Raw genomic sequence first — 18,305 nt, forward strand, 5'->3', positions numbered from 1 at the left:
GACCCTTGAGTCTATGGGTTTGATCCTTGGGGAGTGGGCTATGGGACTTGCCTATAGGGTATTTCTCTCACTTACCCCAAATGTGCGCAGATATGAGAATTAACGGGAAAATTGATTAGTATTTCAAAGACGGGCATATTTTGGGGGATGGTAACTTACAGCAAGAAATAAAAAATATGAACAAACACATGAAAAGTGAAACTAAATAGGACGAAATTTGAAAGAGGACCCGAGCTACTAGTTTATGAACTTTATTTAATCCTTAGAACAGGAAAGTCTTTTCAGTGCTCTCTAAACAATAGATTGAGTGATTCAAGTGAAAGATATTACCCTTTCCCTTCCCCCTCAACGTTTTCTTGAAATGTGGTCTTGCAGCTTAAAATGACTGCACTTGTAAAGCGCATAGAAAAATGATAAGAAAATGGTAGCTTTAGCTCATTGCAAGAAAGATGTCTTCAAAACACACTGAATGAGGCACAAATAATAATTCATTTGGGAGAATAGTTTGGATAGATTGGCAAAAGAAAAGGAAAAATTACACAACATTAGGGTAGGCTCGGAATCCCAGCCCCTGCAATTTTCTGCATTAGACGTATGCGAGGGAACAACACCTGTACCATAATTTAATTTCAATGTATTGGGTACTTACCCACTATATTGACTGATGGTATCAGGCTCAACTTGTCTGTAATCAACAACGTCTTCTCCTATGCTCCTCATCTCCATGTCCTTCCACAAATCCAAAATACCGACGTCGTTGGCGTTTAACTGTCTTTCATTTGGGCTTTGTTTAGAATCGATGGATTCTAAATCGGTAACACTTTCTGGTCGCTCTGAAATCGTTTTCGGATATTTTCGAATGATGACATCCCAATTTGGTGGTTTAATTTGCTTCAAAATTTCTCTTTTTACTATTCTTTCTTCATCCTCGTAAAATTTGGAAACTGTTTGGTTGTGAATGTAAGTATCATCAACGCATTCAGTTAAATACTGGGTAAGACGCCCTGGAGCATCCTGATATTCAACATTTGTTGATGTAATAGATTCTGGCACAGAGCTGGGAGCTCGTAAATATTTTCTAATTTTTACATTAAAATCAGGTCTCTCTGGCTCATCATACGGGTTGACTAAATCTATTTGCGTTGATGCAACAGATTCTCTTACAGAACTCGGCGCTTTTGGATATTTTTTTATTTTTACATCAAACGTTGCTCTAGCTGGCTCAACTTCCTCCGTTAGTGCCTCTTCTGGCTCCACATATTCCTTAATTTGATCCATAAATGTTGTTACGGAGTCTTGAATAGAGGTTGGAGCACGTTGATACTTTTTAATCTTGACATCAAAATCTGGCTTAATGGTTTTTTCGAATTGCTCAATCCAATTTGCATCAGCAGGTTCTGATTCTGGTTCTGAATATTCCTTAATGTGATCCATATATGTTGTTACAGAGTCTTGAATAGAACTTGGAGCTCGTTGGTACTTTTTAATCTTGACATCAAAATCTGGCTTGATCGGCTCTTCAAATTGCTCTGTCCAATTTGTATCAGAAGGTTCTGAATACGTTGTAACAGAGCCTTGTAATGAGCTTGGAGCCTTTGGATATTTTTTTATATTGACATTGAATTCAGGCTTGATTGGCTCCTCCTCCGCTGGCTCCCTCTGGTCAAAATATGTCGTCATAGAGTCTGGAATAGAGCTTGGTGTCTTAGAATATTTTTTAATTTTGACATCAAAGTCCGGTCTTGCTGGCTCAAAGTGATCTTCAGTAACGAAGGTTTTTGGCTCCGTTACGGAGCTTGGAATTCTGTGCTCTGTAATGTAGCTTGTTACTGAGTCTGGAGTCATGCTTGATGCTCTTTGTCTTCTTTGAATCTGAACGTCAAATTCTGGCTGAGTTGGATCAGTTAGCCTAGGATTTTGGGCCTCTGTTACATTCCTTCTATTTTTTGGAGCCATTTTAAAAGTCTCTACTCTTCTATATCTCTCTTCTTCTTCTATATTTTTGTAACTTTCAATTCTCCGAATGTAAGAATCATCAATTTCTTCCAAATTAATCGACGGCTCCTTCGTTTTCTTTGGCTCCTTGACATGGTTCAATTTGTGAGTGATAGGTGGGGCTTGCTCCCAATCTGTATCGCTTTCATTATAAAGTGAAGGATCGTGGTATTTCTGCATTTTGACCTTGAAGCTAGGATTGTTTTCAGTCAATGGCTTGTCTGAGATTAAAGATTCAATCTTTTGATTTTGAGGAATGCCAGGCTCTCCTATTGTAGAAGTTTTTTCGTCAAAGTCTGTATCACTTTCGTCATAAATCGTCGACTGTGGACGCTTTTTAATTTGCACATCAAAATCTGGGTTTCTTCTACTAGGTGGCCCTCTGTGATGTGGTTGATTCAAAGGGTTGTCACTGCTTTCACTATGGCTAGGCAGATCGTTCTTCATTTGCTCCGGTGGCTCATAAATAGAAGCATCACTTTCATCATACACAGAAGATTCGGGGTATCTGAAAATATTAACATTAAAATCCGGCGGTCTATTGACTCTAGGTTTTGAAATAGACATTTCGTAGTCAGATACATCACTTTCATCATAAACAGATGGCATACGATGCTTTTTAATTTTAACATCGAAATCGGGTTTCAACGATGGAGCCAATTTTCTTACTCTTTCTACTTCTTCGATTTCATTGTTTATGATTGTTTTCTTCATAACTACATCGTCAATTGATTCAACACTATCCCTTAGGGATGGCATCTGGCTTCTTTTTTGTTTTTTATCCGAGTAAACGGTGCTTGATGTTCTAGATTTATATATAGTTTCTTCATTTTCAGTATCAGACTCGACAATGGACTCCATCATTGTGCTTGGAGGCCTCGCGGTCTTTCTTATTTTTACGTTAAAATTAGGGTTACTCTTTTTGTAATATTCAATGATTCGTCTTTTCATCTTTTCTTCATCTTCGTATACTCGGCTTTCAACTATTTTCTTATCAATCAGGTCATCAGCGTCGTGGATCACAGTATCTGCTTGCTGTCGGGGAACAATAGGGAGTATGTCATCAGCCATAGTGCTGCCAGCGCTGATATTTTCTTCTACTCCGCTCCTACAGACCCTTTCTTTTTCCATAATGTCATTGCTTCCCATGTACACAGAAGCCTCCCGATATTCACTAGGGTATTCAGATGGCGCTGGAGTTGATATGTGCCCATGCTCTGATACATCTCTTGAAGACAATCGCTTTTCTCTTACTTCAGGGTATCTAGTTATGCTGAAGTCACTGAAGTCTGTACCAGAAACTACACTTTGAGCCCGCTTAACATTAACATTTACGTCAAAAATACGTTTTGTTTTCGTCAAGTCATTAACAACACTATAGTCTGAATCGGGGAAATGATCTGAATACTCAGATCCAAGAACAGTTGGTTCTCTGTAATATGCTGCATTAACAATTCCAGGTGCTTCTTCATGGCTAATATCGTCACTCGGATAGGCCCCATCACTAGGATACCCATTAGTACCATTTAGTATATCTTCCATGTCACTCAAGTCAACAGTGTGAGCACGGGGTATTTTTAAGCCACTAAAAAAGGGTAGAGTGCCCAAATCAGTGCTTAGTTTTGTGGTGTCGGAGCTTAGTGAAGGGGAACGTCTCAGGCGAACAATTTTGATATTTCTTCTCTTGACACAATATGAAGCGCCTGCAATTCCACAAAGTAAGAGGCCAAGGAATAGTATCGCACAAAAAACTAGGATTAAACCAGCTTCAGATAATTTTGGCATCGGAGGTGGGACGACAGGAGGCGGTGCTGGCTGCAATCTAAAAAATCACTTATATATATTTAGCAAACACATCAATACAGTGCATATACAGTTCAGGTTTATTCAGGAAGCTGGACAACAGGAACAGGGATCCATTTTTAGCATTAAAAAGTGGAAAAAGAACTTAAACATTAGCCCTACCTGGCTTATTGCCACCTCATTTGAAATTTTATATTTAATCAACTTAATGTATATCACCAGCGGGTTAAGGGCGAAGCTACTTAGGAGCTGAATCAACCATCAAATGACAGTTGAAATGAGCCTCAAAAGAAAGAAAAGCATCTAGGCCAGGAGGTACAGGGGGGGTGGACTCACCCATATTGTGCTTCCGTACAGCCTTCCTGTTTATGTTCTACAGATATTTTTAAGAACCCGCATTAACTTTAAAGCTGGATCGACTCTACTTGAGCTTAGTCATGGTACCTATACCTACCCTAGTCCCAAACCAAACAAATCAGCAATCCAGGACTCTAACATAAGCCCTGGAGGACAGGGGACTGGAAGCTCAGCATGCTACCAGCTTGGATAGTACGCAAAATGAACCGCGCATAGACCTTTATGGCCAACTCTTTGAAATAAACAGTTCCAGTCTATAACGAAACGAGATTTCTTTTTTAAACAAATCTTCTGTCAAATTTGGTTGATCCCCTCCCCAAGTTTGTCAGAGGCCCACCTTAATAATTAAAAAAATAGTACCCTAGAAATTGCACTATTTTTGATGGTTTTGACCCCCCAGCCATTACTCTCTTTTAAGAAAATATTTGTATTTCTTCAATTAATGCATGAATTTCAGGGAAATAGAGAGGCAACTTGTATAACATCATGATACGCAAATAAATGTGTTATTTTTAATGGCTAAATCTTGGCTGCAGTAATAGTTAAAACCTAGTAAAAATAACATAGTAAATGAAGATTGAAACATTTTGTATTGAAAGACGTTGACTTATGTAACAGATATTCCACTTGGAAATGGGCAGGAATGGCAAATATATATTTAGATAACTCTTAATAATAAAAAATAATGACAAAAAAGGAAAATAGAAAAATCGAGAATTTCAAAAGGATCTTGAAACCTCTCAGAGATGAAAATTGAATTACCTTAGCTAAAAACTCTTAACTGGAGGGTTCCCAACCCCATCTTTAAAACCCAAGAAAATCAATTTTGTTTAAATAGCACTGATGTCTGTTTATTTATCCGTTTTTTTTTTTTGTTATAAAGAACCTGATAAGGTGTTATTTGAAGTTATTTAGCGTTCCAAAAATTATATTTTCTTGTCTGCCTAAATTGGTGGCTCAGCATTAGCTAAAGTGGTTTTAAAAAAGCAGGAAATTTTTCTCTCCAGGAATAAGGAATAACGTAAGTGAGTTTCGAAGATACGTCACAAAAAGTAAACCAATGGAGTTCAATCACACTTTTTAACACTGAAGTAGAGAACAGTAATTTTCATTTTTTCTTTGTGCAAACCACCTGGTGGCAAAAATTTCCAGAAAGTCAAGTTGGTTTCTAAATAATCATTTGGTATTTGACAAAAAAAAAATTTTTTTGTTCTTGCATACCCCTGTCAAAAAGGTAGAGGTGTGCGTGACAAGAATAAGGGAGTGTTCAATAGTAATAGAAAAAATAAATAAAATGGGACGAGAATATTTAGTACAAGTTGTGTTATAAAAAGTTAGTTTAACCACAACTCTGGGAGAGATCAGGGACCTAAAAGGCGGGATAGGGGCATTTCCCAAATTAAATTTATTTAATGTTGATTTATTCATAATTTAAATTAATGAAAAAATTAACATTGTCGAGACATAAATTAGGTACTCTTTTAACAGGTGATCCCTCCCCCCCCCCCCACATCAAGGAAAATCTAGCATAAAGTACTTGCGGGAGTGCTTTTACCACTCCCCTGTTTGAAAACAAGTCTTTTAGGCTCTCATTAAAATCTATTCACTACAAACTAATTATTTTCCTACTATTCACTACAAATCAAATTAATTATATTCACTACAAAAACTACTTATTTTTCTTCTGTGAATTTTTTAAACGACCCCATCCTGGATGAGTTGAAAAAAATTGGTCTATAAGTTTACTTGTTTTCCAGAATTCCCCCCACCCACCCAATCTTAAGAAAACATCTTGCATACCCCCCCCCCTCCATGGGTTCTGGTTATCTACACTTGAAATCATTATTATAACCATCACTAATTCTATTAGACAATTTGATTTCCTGAAAATCTTTTTAAAGTAATTTTGTAATAAATCACTACTTATGTTATAATAAACCACAAATTTTTCATCAAACTTTCGAGCGAAACAATTAACTATAAGAATTCAAAACAAGGTAAAAGGGAGAAATTATCAAAAAGTGGGCGGTTGGGATCAATTAGAATGGAGACATTTGAAAACTGGAAAGGACTTGACAATTTGTGGATTTGACTTTTCAGGTCATTTGAAGAATAAATGCTCTTGGCATTACGAATTACGAGGTGGTAAAATTTAGATATTATTGTTTTGATTTAAATAGCTGTTATGATCATCTAAAAAACATTGTTTTGTAAGTAATACTAAGATTTGAGCATCAGACAACTTAGGAAACTGTTAACAAAGTAACATTTTGTGTGTTAGCTGCGATTGCTGTGAAATAACTTTGTAAATTGTTAGTAAAACTTAGGAAATTGTTACTAAAACTTGTAAGTGCCATTTTTTAACAATTCAAAATGCTGTTAGAGAGAATTGTTGTAATTTTTTTAGGATAAAATTCACAGAATTATGAAAATAAAAGCACAACTCTTAAATTTCTAAACTTAAGATACATCTTCTGATAATTTTTTTTTTACTTTTCCATCGCATTTTTAAGCCTCTTTCTAAGATAGATATACCATTATTAATATTTTTAAAAATCATCTTCTAATTTTACACCAAAAATAAGTTTATTGGGATTGTCTGTAGCAAGGCATCGTCAAATAACAATTATTTGTCTGAGAGCTACTGGAAAGTTTCTAGTAGAAATTTGGTTGGAGGAAACAGGCTTTAAAGGCTCACTAAAAATTTTTAGGCTCTATCAGAATTTTAGGTCATATCAAAGTAAGATATTATTCAGTACTGTGTTTTGATGTCTTTTAGACTTGGCAAATCAAAAACGACAAAGTTATTGCGTTTCTGGGAGGAATTTTTCTGTTCATAAAAAAACACCATTTTAAAAATGAACACCACCACTAATATAATGTGATAATATTTAAAGCAACAATTTGCAATTGATTTTTAGCTATTAACAGCTTTAAATGAATAAATATCATTAAACATTTAACAAGCAAACTTAACTTATTTTACTATTTAAATTAATTTATTTAAATAATAAACAAACTTAAATTATTATGCAGTTTCTTTTTCATTATGCTTTTACTACCGTGCCAATCAGTTCCAACTGCCCCACAGCAGACGCAAGGACATTTGTAGTTAAGATACGTTGTTTATCTATAGGTAGATATATGTCCTGTGATGGCGCAATGAGTTTGACCTTGACTTGGTGAAACGAGATCCAGAGATCGAACCTTGCTGTAACAACACCCTGCAGGGCCGACGCAGGGACCTTAGCAGTCAAGAAGTGTCGTTAATCTGACTGCTTACTTAATATAGGCAGATACAAGGGCGAATCTCCAGCATTTTTATGGGGGAGGGGTGCAAGAGGAGTCCATATCCAGATAGTCAAGGGCATGGGATATATATTAATTTTGTTCTCGACATTGTTGGGGGGGGGGCCATCCCTAAACGACGCCCCTGGGTAGATATACTTTTACGGTACTGTTGTATTATCTGTATAACGCGCGATACATTGTAGAGCGAAGATGCTAAAGAATCTATTCAACAGGTTTTTTCAAAGGGGATTTCCTATGCTGATGATTTCAAACAGTGATTTATCATTGCGTTTACAATATTTAAACTTTTGTTTTTGGGGGTTTAGGGGGGAAAGGTGCCTAAATTAGGTTAGGTTAAGTATTTAATATATGCTATGCTTTACCCCCCCCCCCTAATTTACAAATATACAGCTCAATTTTGTTCGTTAACTATCATATTTGTATCCTATTTTGTTTTATTTCATTAGTATTAACCAAACTTCAATTCGCACATGTTATGCAGATAATAGAATAGTACCGCTCTTACTCCCCGATACTTCATTTAAATAGTTAAAGTACAAGTAAATACATTCATAAATTAAATAATTCACAAACCACTTTGACTATAATTCGGAAACATCTGCTGTAGAAGCAAAAGTAGTGGGAGGCAAACAGCTTCCCACTACATAGAAATCCAAAATACCCCCGTTGAATGATTGTTCTACTTACATTGGCTGTTCTATTGGTGAGGGGGGTATCACAGTTGGGGTAGGGTATCTGCAAACAATCGTCTTGATTTCATCCCCTTCCAACTCGAGTGATGGATGAAATCGAACCACAATATTATTTGTAAAAACTCTTTGTGGATCCTAAAGAAAAAGAAAAATTAGACTTGAAACAATCATAACTTGCAATACAGCTTGAGTTTTTACTAATAGGTGTATTATCAGAATAAATAAATTGCTATATCGGAGAGGTTATTACATTGTTGTTGGTCCAAATGAATAGCATGATGAAACACAGAGATAGGAAAATGTTACTGTTTAATTACGTATAATTATCTAACACTTGGTGTGGACTATAAGTAAAGAGAGACCCTTGCCAAGGCAATTAAAAACTTTAAAAGAAGACACTTTCTAGGTGCTCAACTACTTTACGCTTACTTCTTTTCACAATAGTAAGATAAATCGCTCAGAAACTTCTTGAACACCTTCTCTCTTTTACCAAGCTTATTTTCTCACACAATTTTTATTACACATTCTATTAGCTCCAATTTATGTATATAAATTGGAGCCTAAGATTTTTTACGTATTTGGTTTATATAAAAATTTGATTCTTTTGATTTTGACATTTTATTCAAGCATTTTTCTTTAGTTTTCATTGATCAAACAGTTCGTGGTAATGAACTGTAAGTAAGGAGTGACCCGGCTCAATAGTAACCGAAACTCTAAAAAACTGGATTTTGATACCAATAGATACATCAAAAGAATCACATTTTAATGCTAATTTCAAATATATAAGTTTCATCAAGTTTAATCCTACCCATCAAAAGTTACTGTAGAGGTTTCAAGCTCCTATCTGCAAAATGTGGAATTTTGTATTTTTTGCAAGAAGAAAGATCACGGATGCGTCTTTATTTTTTTTGTTCTTTTTTTTGTTTTTGTTTTTCTAGGGGTGACCGTATCGACCCAGTGGTCCTAGGACATCGTGGGAGAGCTCATTGGAACAACAATTAAAAGTTCTAGTGCCCTTTTTAAGTGACCAAAAAAATGGAGGGCAACTAGGCCCCCTCCCACGCTCATTTTTTTCCCAAAGTCATCTGATCAAATTTTTAGATAGCCATTTTGTTCAGCATGGTCAAAAATATAATATATATGTCTCTAAGGATGCCTTAGTCCCCCAAAGTCCCCGGGGGAGGGCTGAAAGTTATGAACTTTACCCAATGTTGACATGTAGTATTGGTTATTGGGATGTATACAGACGTGTTCAGGGGGATTTTTTCTGGTAGTGGAGGGGGGTGGGGGTGGGTTGGGGGCTATAAGGGAGGATGCTTCCATGGAGGAAGTTTTCATGGGGGAAGGGATATTGCTATGAAGGGGACGCCGGATTTCCCAGCGATATTTAAAAAAAAGATCAGAAATTAAATAAAAAAACAAGTTTTTAATCTGGAAGTATACAGCAACGTCAAAACTTTAAACAACCCGGAATTATTGCGTATATGATGGGGTTCACGCCCTAGTCAATATCTCCCTCTTTAATCTAAATATTTTTTTGTAATTTAATAAGAGCTATTTATTCTAATTATGGCCTTTGTGATTAAGGGGTAATTTTTAAAGAATTGGAACAAAATTCGAACTTTAGCGTAAAGAGCGTGGTATTGACTAGGGGGCGAACCCCTAATATACGTATTAAAAAATATGAATATAAACCTTTGTTACGTAAGTTAATCCGTAAGTTACGTATATTTATTACTAATAAAAAAGTTCGCAAATAAAATTAAACAACTTTCGAGAGAGCCATTTAACGAAAAAAAAGTAAAATTAATAGGAAAATTTTGCTTTAATTATTCATGTACAGTGAGCCAAAATCAAAACCTGCATTAATTCAAAAACGTTCAAAAATTAAATGTTAAAACTTAAAACGAACAGAAATTATTCTGTATATGAAAGGGGCTGTCCCCTCCTCAATGCCTCGCTCTTTACGCTAAAGTTTGACTTTCTCACAACTCTATTTTTTTTAAGAATAAAACACTTTAGCTTAAAGAGCGAGGCGTTGAGGAGGGGACAGTCCCTTTCATATACGGAATAATTTCTGTTCGTTTTAAGTTTTAACGTCGCTCCTTACTTTCAGTTTAAAAAAACTTGTTTTTTTTTATTTAATAGCAATAAGGATCGTTCTTTATTTATAGTTTGTAGCCTACCCATAAACAGCTTGGTTAATATCAGTGTGCACTAGCGTAGAAATGTGGATGACGTAATAAGAGCTCAAAAGGGAATCTTCCACAAATTTTTGGGACTTTTAAAGTTGAAGTCAACACCTAAGGCCCACCAATCTTAGGTCTTTATTCATTAAAACAAAATCTTTTCTTAAGAAAGCAAAGGGGGTAATGAGGGTGGGTTTAGGGCTTTCTACAGTTGCTATTTCTATGGTGCACTTTTCATTTCAATCTGCTCCCTTTTTTATGAATTTTAAACTCTTTTTCGAAATCGCAGAAAGCTTGTTTTTGCAATCAACATATGGTGATAAGATTAACCTATATAATTTCCATCATTGCTAAAATCCCTTATAAAGCAAAATGTTCTTAAAATACAGGTGTTTTTTTTTCAAAACCAGTTTTATAAAATCCAAGCATAATAAAATCCAAGCAATTTCAGAACAATCACTAAAAGGTATGAGAGCAATTTTTTTTTTCTGATTTTCAAATTTTTTTTCAATTTTTTTTTCAAAAGTTATGAGAGCAAATTTTTTTTTCTGATTTTCAAATTTTTTTTCAATTTTTTTTTCAAAAGTTATGAGAGCAAATTTTTGAGGGCACAGGGCTCGTGATATTGAACTCCAACTGATACCAGCATACTAAAAGTGGCCGTTTCTCGTAGAGTCCATTCAAATTTTGATGTGGGTAAGGGGTTCCCATGACAAATTTCTCTTACTGGCAAAGTTAGACTACTATAAAAAGCTTTAATTATAGTCATGGCTTCAAGAGGATTAAAGATTGGTAAAGAGTTACCCTGTCAAAACTGCAATAGTAAGATTTCAGCATAAAGGGCTAGGTGGTAGCAAAAGCGTAGGTAAGTTTCCAGCACCCCTGGGCAAGGTTAGTTTTAGCCCCCCGCCCCTTAATAACATAAGTAGGCCCATTTTCATGAAATACATTGAAATGGAACTCTGACAATAATATGCCTGGGAATAGGTGTACCTGTTAGCTACGTCATTGGGTTCATGGCTGCCAGTCGCTCCTATAAGTTATTATTTCTGTTCATTTTAAGTTCTCATGTCACTATTTACTTTAAACTAAAATGATTGTACTTGATCGCTTCAGGGAAGTAATAAGTTTAAGAGTTTCTTTTTGGTAAACACTGTGTTTGCAAATCTGTCGCATTAACCCTGTGTTTTGCATTTTGTTGTTTCCACGTATCTAGAAAGGAATATTGAACACTAAAAGTCCACGGAGGGGAGATACTGCCGACATATTGAAACCCGAGACCTTTTTTTTTAAGTGTAACTTCATTTTTCTCATGATGCGTTAGAAATAGAAGGTCGTATATGTCTTAGTAGTGTAACTAAATCAGCGCTGCAGCGAAAAATGCAACCCAATAAAGAGCAAACCGCAGCCCAAAGTAGTCAAAAAAAACAAAAAACAAAAAAAAACTTGGGTCTTGACCACAGCAATGCGGTAACTGTAAATAGTAGCTGCATTACTGAAATACGGTCCGAACAGATATTTCTGAAACAATTTCCGAAATAATTTCTCAAACAGAAATTATTCCGTATATGAAAGGGACTGTCCCCTGCTCAACGCATCGCTCTTTACGCTAAAGTTTTTTATTCTTTAAAAAAATAAGAGTTGTGAGAAAGTGAAACTGTAGCGTAAAGAACGAGGCGTTGTGGAGGGGACAGCCCCTTTCATATACGGAATAATTTCTATTCGTTTTGAGTTTTAACGTCGCTCCTTACTTTCAGTTTAAAAAAAATTGTTTTTTTCAGTTAATTTCTGAAAGTTTTTGAATTAATGCAGCTTTGATTTTGGCTCACCGTACATGAATAATTAAAACAAAATTTGCATATTAGTTTTCCCTTTTTTGGCTGATTGGCTTTCTCGAAATTTTGTTCCGATGTAACTTACGCATTAACTTAGGTAACAAATTTCTATATTCGTATGATTTTATTACGTAGGGAGTTCGCTCCCTAGTCAATACCTCGGTCTTTACGCTAAAGTTCGAATTTTGTTCGAATCACAAACCCCTGAATCACAAAGGCCGGTTAATTAGAATAGATAGCTCTTTTGAAAGTACTAAAAAACTATGAAAGTAGTAAAAACTTTTGAAAGTACTTAATCACAAAGGCCGTTTAATTAGAATAGATAGCTCTTTTGAAAGCACTGAAAAAAAAAACTGTAGCGTAAAGAGCGAGGTATTGACTTGGGGGCGAACCCCCTCATATACGTAATCATTTCTGCTCGTTTTGAGTTCTAATGTTGCTTCTTACTTTCAGTTGAGAAAACTTGTTTTTTTTCTAATTCAATTTCTGATCGTTTTTTAAATAATGCTGGGAAATCCAGCACCCCCTTCATCGAAATGTTCAACTTACAATCGTTCTAATTAAATAACCCTTGTGTTTCAGGCGTCGTTCATAAGGAATTGTGACAAAATTCAGCATTCAGCGTAAAGAGTAAGGTGTTGAGGAGGGGAAACCCCCACATATACATAATAATTTCTGTTTTGTTTTAAGTTTTAATAATGTTTCTTACTTTCATTTGAAGAAATTTGTTTTTTCATTTAATTTCTGATCGGTTTTTAAATAATGCCAGGAAGCCTAGCTCCACCTCCACAGAAAGATCCCTCCTCCCTACAGAAATATTCTCTAGATAATTCAATCTTAGTGATAATTTACCCCACACAATTACCTTTAACATGTTCACGCGTAAAAGTAAGTCGGCAAAATGAAAGCGTGACACATAAAAATAATTTCATATTGGAATTTTGGCAAATTCCCCCAGTGTAAAATGTCCCGTGAAAAGTGTCCTTACTGTAACCTAGCCTCCCCATGGAAAATCTTTCTTGTGTAAAAAAAACAGCAGAAAATTCACCCCCCCCCCCCAAAAAAAAAATATATGCATAGTTCCCAATAACAAATACTATGCGTATACATTTGGCAAATTTATAGCTTTAGGACCTTTCAATAAGGGCTCTAGGGGAAATTTGTTACCTTCAAAGATATATTTTTTGAGTTTTTCAACTATGGTGGACAAAATAGCTTTGTCAAAATTTTGATCAGACGAAATTGGGAAAAAAGGGGCGTTGGAGGGGGTCTAGTTGCCCTCCAGCATTTTTGGTCACTTAAAAAGGGCACTATAAATTTTAATTTCCGTTTGAATGAGCCCTCTCTTTATGTTCTAGGACCACTGGGTCGGTACGATTACCCCTGAAAAAAAAAAATAAACATGCATCAGTGATATTTATTCTGGCAAAAAATACAAAGTTGCACATTTTTGGAGATATGAGCTTGAAACCTATGTAATAGGGTTTTCTGATACGCTGAATCTGACGGTGTGATTTTCATTAAAATTCTTTAACTTGTAGGGGATGTTTCCCCCCTCTTTCCAAAATCAGGTAAATTTTCTCAGGCTCGTAGCCTTTGATGAGTGATACTAAACTTAATAGAATTTATATATTTAGAATCAGCATTTTAAGCCCATTCTTTTGATACATTTATTGACATCAAAATCCCGTTTTTTAAAGTTTTTACTGCTATTGAGCCATATCGCTTGTTTGTTTTTTTATTACGTATATGTTATTACGTATATGAGGGGATTCTCCCCTTAGTCAATACCACGCTCTTTACAGTAAAGTTAAAATTTTGTTTAAATCAAAAACCCCTGAATCACAAAGGCTTTAATTAGAATAGATAGCTCTTTTGAAAGCACTAAAAAAAAACTGTAGCATAAAGAGCGAGGTATTGACTTGGGGGCGAACCCCCTCATATACGTAATAATTTCTGTTCGTTTTAAGTTCTGATGTTGCTTCTTATTTTCAGTTGAAAAAACTTGTTTTTTTAAGTTTAATTTCTGATCGTTTTTTAAATAATGCTGGGAATTCCTGTGCCCCCTTCATATAAATGTCCCTTACCCCAAGGAAACATCCTCCAAGGAAAGATTCTCCCGAGTAACCCCCTCCTCCAGCCCGCCCCCCCACTCGAAAAAAATCCTTCTTGAAAATGTCTGTATACTTCCCAATAACCAATACTATATGTAAACAATGGGCAAAGTTCATAACTTGCAGCCCTTCTCCTGAGAACTGTGGGGGATTAAGTCATCCTAAAAGACATATTTATTAGATTTTCAACTATGCTGAACAAAATGGTTATCTCAAATTTTTAATTGGGGGACTTCGGGAAAAAATGAGCGTGGGAGGGGCCAAATTGCCCTCCAATTTTTTTTGTCACTTAAAAAGGGCACTAGAACTTTTAATTTCAGTTGAAATGAGCCCTCTTATGATATTATAGGACTACTGGATCGATAAGATCGCCCCGGAAAAAAAAAAAAAAAAAAAAAAAAAAAAAAAATACACTCATCCGTGATCTTTCTTCTGACAAAAAAAAAAAAATACAAAATTCCACATTTTTGCAGATGGGAGCATCTACAGTAGGATTCTGTGATACGCTGAATCTGACGGTGTGATTTTCATTAAAGTTCTATGACTTTTAGGGGGTGTTTTCCCCTTTTTTCGAAAATGAGTAACATTTTCTCAGGCACATAACTTTTAATGGGTAAAATTAAACTTGAAGAACTTTATATATTTGAAATCAACATAAAAAACATGATTTCTTTGACATATCTATTGGCATCAAAATTCTGTATTTTGGAATTTTGGTTACTATTGAGCCGGGTCGCTCCTTACTTACAGTTCGTTACCACGAACTGTTTGATAGGTCTAGAGCTAAAATTTTAGGAAAACATAAATTGCCTCAGAGATATTAAATCGTAAAAAGAGGAAAAAAATGATATTAATACATAAAAAATATTTTTTAGTTTGATATTAGGCAAGAGATGCTGAGGCGGTGGTGATGTGAGTGACTACCAAGTGAAGCTGCTTGATAAATATCCCTACCAAATACCCTGTTTTACTGATGCAACTAATCAGTTCATTGCAACCCATCCTAATTTTCAGGTCGTAATTTCAACTCAACTTTCAACTAGTTTTTCAAAACATCTCTGTCCAGGTAGGGATCAAATAATAAATAGAATAGAAAGCGTAAAAGAAAAGAATTCAAAATTTTATAAGCAGGTGGTCTCGACGTCATAACTTGGGCAGGGATGATGTGGGTTAAAAATTAATTATTATTATTATTATCATAGTGACCGAGATGATAGAATAAAACGTCTATCTGGTCGAGTGAGGGGGTGCTAAGTAATAAGGAAAAAAGAAAATAAAGTAAAATAATCAATGTCATAATTATGACAATAATAAAAAATAACCAAAAAAGTATGTTACAAGTAGTGACTTTCATTGCCTATACTCAGACAAAAGCAAAAAATTCCCCATACAAGAGGGATAACATTAGGAAATTATATCGAAAGAGGTTGAGCGCGTATTAATCAATAAACAAAACCTGAAATTAATTAAAATTAACTATTACAAGTAACGTTTTTAGTAGGTAATATTGACGCCTAAACCCAGGCATAGACCGTATTATAAACTTCCCCATGCATAAGAAGAATAAACTATATGCGTCGTCCTGAACCGCGGATTTTAATTTATGATTCGATATGATCTTCGCTCCACCACAAATTATGGTGTCATTCTTTAGTTTTAACTCATACGGCGACAAATCAGCAATTTCAACTGAATTAAGAAATTGTGGTTTAAATTCAATTCTTCCTTCCTTCTCATTCTTCACAGACGATAACCTAACACGGTCCTTCATTCCATTGTAATTTTGATTTGTCTTCTAACCACAGATCTCATTGTAAATTATGGCATGAATTCAACTCTTCCTTCCTGTTTATCCTTCCACAATATCATAAATTTTATAGAATGTGTATTCTCCTGCTACTCGTAGTGATTCTTGCTATTGATTCTGTTTTAACCACATATTTCTTTTAAGGTCCAATATGATCCTTGCTGTCGCTTGTATTTTAACATAAGATTTCGTTGTCCGTTCTTTTAACCGCAGATTTTGTTGTCCATCATTTTCATTTGTGATCTATCGTGATTTTGTCGTATGTCTCCTAACCACAGATCTCGTTGTGATTCATTTTGTTGTTTATTACTTCTGATATTTTGTTCATGCCTTCTGTTTTAGCTGTTCTTATTCATTCCTCACCTTGTATTATTTTGCATGACGTAGTAAATGCAAAAAACTCCCTTTCCAGCCTTTTCCCAGTAATTTTCTTTTTGCTTAATTACGTTGTCATATAGTTCAGCAACAATCAGGCATGTTCCATTGCAAACACCCTCTGAAAGATCTAAATCTAAGTTACTCATTTATCGTGTTATTCTTTAGTTTCAGGTAATAGAATGGCTAATCAGCAATGTCAATTAAATTAAGAACTTCCTAACCACATATTTTTTTTGGCCATCATTAACATTCGTGAATAGCTTTGACGCTTATTGTTGCATGTCTTCTAACCATAGATGTCGCTGTGCTTCATTTTGGTTCAACGTTACCTCAGAAATTTTTTTTTATGCCTTTTGCTTTAGCTGTTCAAATCCATTAATGATTTTCTATAATTTTGCATGACAATCAGGCATGTTCCATTGATACATACAAACTACGCATTTAGCGTATTTATCGTGTTAATTTTTAGCTATAGCTCATAAGGTGGCAAATAAGCAATATCAATTGAATTAAGAAATTCTGGCTTGAGTTGAATTATGTATTTATCGCGTTATTCTTTAGTTTTAAGTCATAGGGAGACAAATCAGCAATTTTAATTGAACTAAGAAATTCCTAACCGCAGATTTCGTTATCCATGTTTTTGACTTGTGAATCATTGTGACACTTATTGTCGCACTTCTACTAACCACATATCTCGTTGTTCTTCATTTTCCTTCATCGTTACTTCGGACATTTTGCCCATGTACTTTGTTTTATCTGTTAGGATTGTCTTCTAACCACATATTTCAGTCTGCAAAATTATCGTTTGGAATTCTAGGTGATTCTCACCGTTGCTTGTTCCATGCCTTTTACTTTAGATGTTCGGAGTCATTCATCATCTTGCACAATGTCGCATGGGTCATAGATACCAAAAATGATTCCACCCCTGGGAAAAAAGGATATGATTTGCGCTTTAAATTGTAATATGAAGATCGATGAACATGACCTCATTTACAAATTTTTTTTACAAAACTAAGGTACTATACGACTTTCCTCAAACTTGTGATCCATCTAGATCGCTTTTAAAGGCCAGAAAACTCCAAGTTGCCAATTAAGAAAATATATGGAGCGCTTTAAAAAAACTATATTTATATTTCTTAACATATTACATGAATAAAGGCACAATTGCTCGTTTAAAAAGAGTAGATGTATTACTGACAAGGGGTGAGGACCGTTCAATAAAAAGGAAAAGAAAAAAATAAAGCGAAATTAATAAATACAAGTAATATTATGAGCAGTTACTCTCTCGTCATCTGATTCTAGGGACAAATTATATTAGAAAGTTTCTCATTCATAGAGAGGATGAAATATAGACGTATGTCTACCTGACAAGTGTGTTCATTAAAAAAAAAAAAGATGAGACTTCACAAGGCTTTCCGGAAAATAGTCCCCCTAATTGCACATTTTTATTTATGATTTAACGCTGTGAAAGGCTCTCCAACCTCCACAAATGACCATCTTCACACTGACCACCTGATCTGGAAAGGGGTGAGTTTACTTGCCTGGATTGTGCCACACCCCCGCAGCGGTAATTGAAGTTCGTATTTAGTTGAGCCATTTCCAATGAAAGAACATGCAGCATTTCTATCAAAATTGGCATAAACTATTCCAAAAAATGGTTCTTTAAACTCCATTGATATATCCATGGCACGTGTGGCGCAGCTGAGAGAGGCAGTCGTTCTGAAATAAATATTTTTCAGCTATCCTTCTGTTATAATAAATAAGTAATAATAATGTATTTCTTGCCAACTTACAACAGGGAAAAAAGTGCAGTAAAAAAAAGA

At 35.1% G+C, this 18,305-nt stretch overlaps 1 protein-coding gene across 3 annotated transcripts in view; it reads right to left on the bottom strand.

Annotated features, from left to right (window-relative positions):
• The window catches only part of pot (zona pellucida domain protein papillote), a 117,096-nt gene that overhangs the window by 5,218 nt on the left and 93,573 nt on the right, over nt 1-18,305 (bottom strand). For all 3 annotated transcript variants that reach the window (XM_089104415.1, XM_089104414.1, XM_089104416.1), the window contains exons 4-6: nt 18,024-18,201; nt 8,155-8,294; nt 650-3,817 (exon numbers count right to left, since the gene is read on the bottom strand). In XM_089104415.1, the coding sequence (XP_088960541.1) occupies nt 650-3,817; nt 8,155-8,294; nt 18,024-18,201 (3,486 nt within the window). The remainder of the gene's footprint in view (nt 1-649; nt 3,818-8,154; nt 8,295-18,023; nt 18,202-18,305) is intronic.

The sequence above is a fragment of the Artemia sp. Qi Xiang Cuo genome, chromosome 18, assembly GCF_049724085.1.
Source record: "Artemia sp. Qi Xiang Cuo chromosome 18, ASM4972408v1, whole genome shotgun sequence".
Taxonomy (NCBI): domain Eukaryota; kingdom Metazoa; phylum Arthropoda; class Branchiopoda; order Anostraca; family Artemiidae; genus Artemia; species Artemia sp. Qi Xiang Cuo.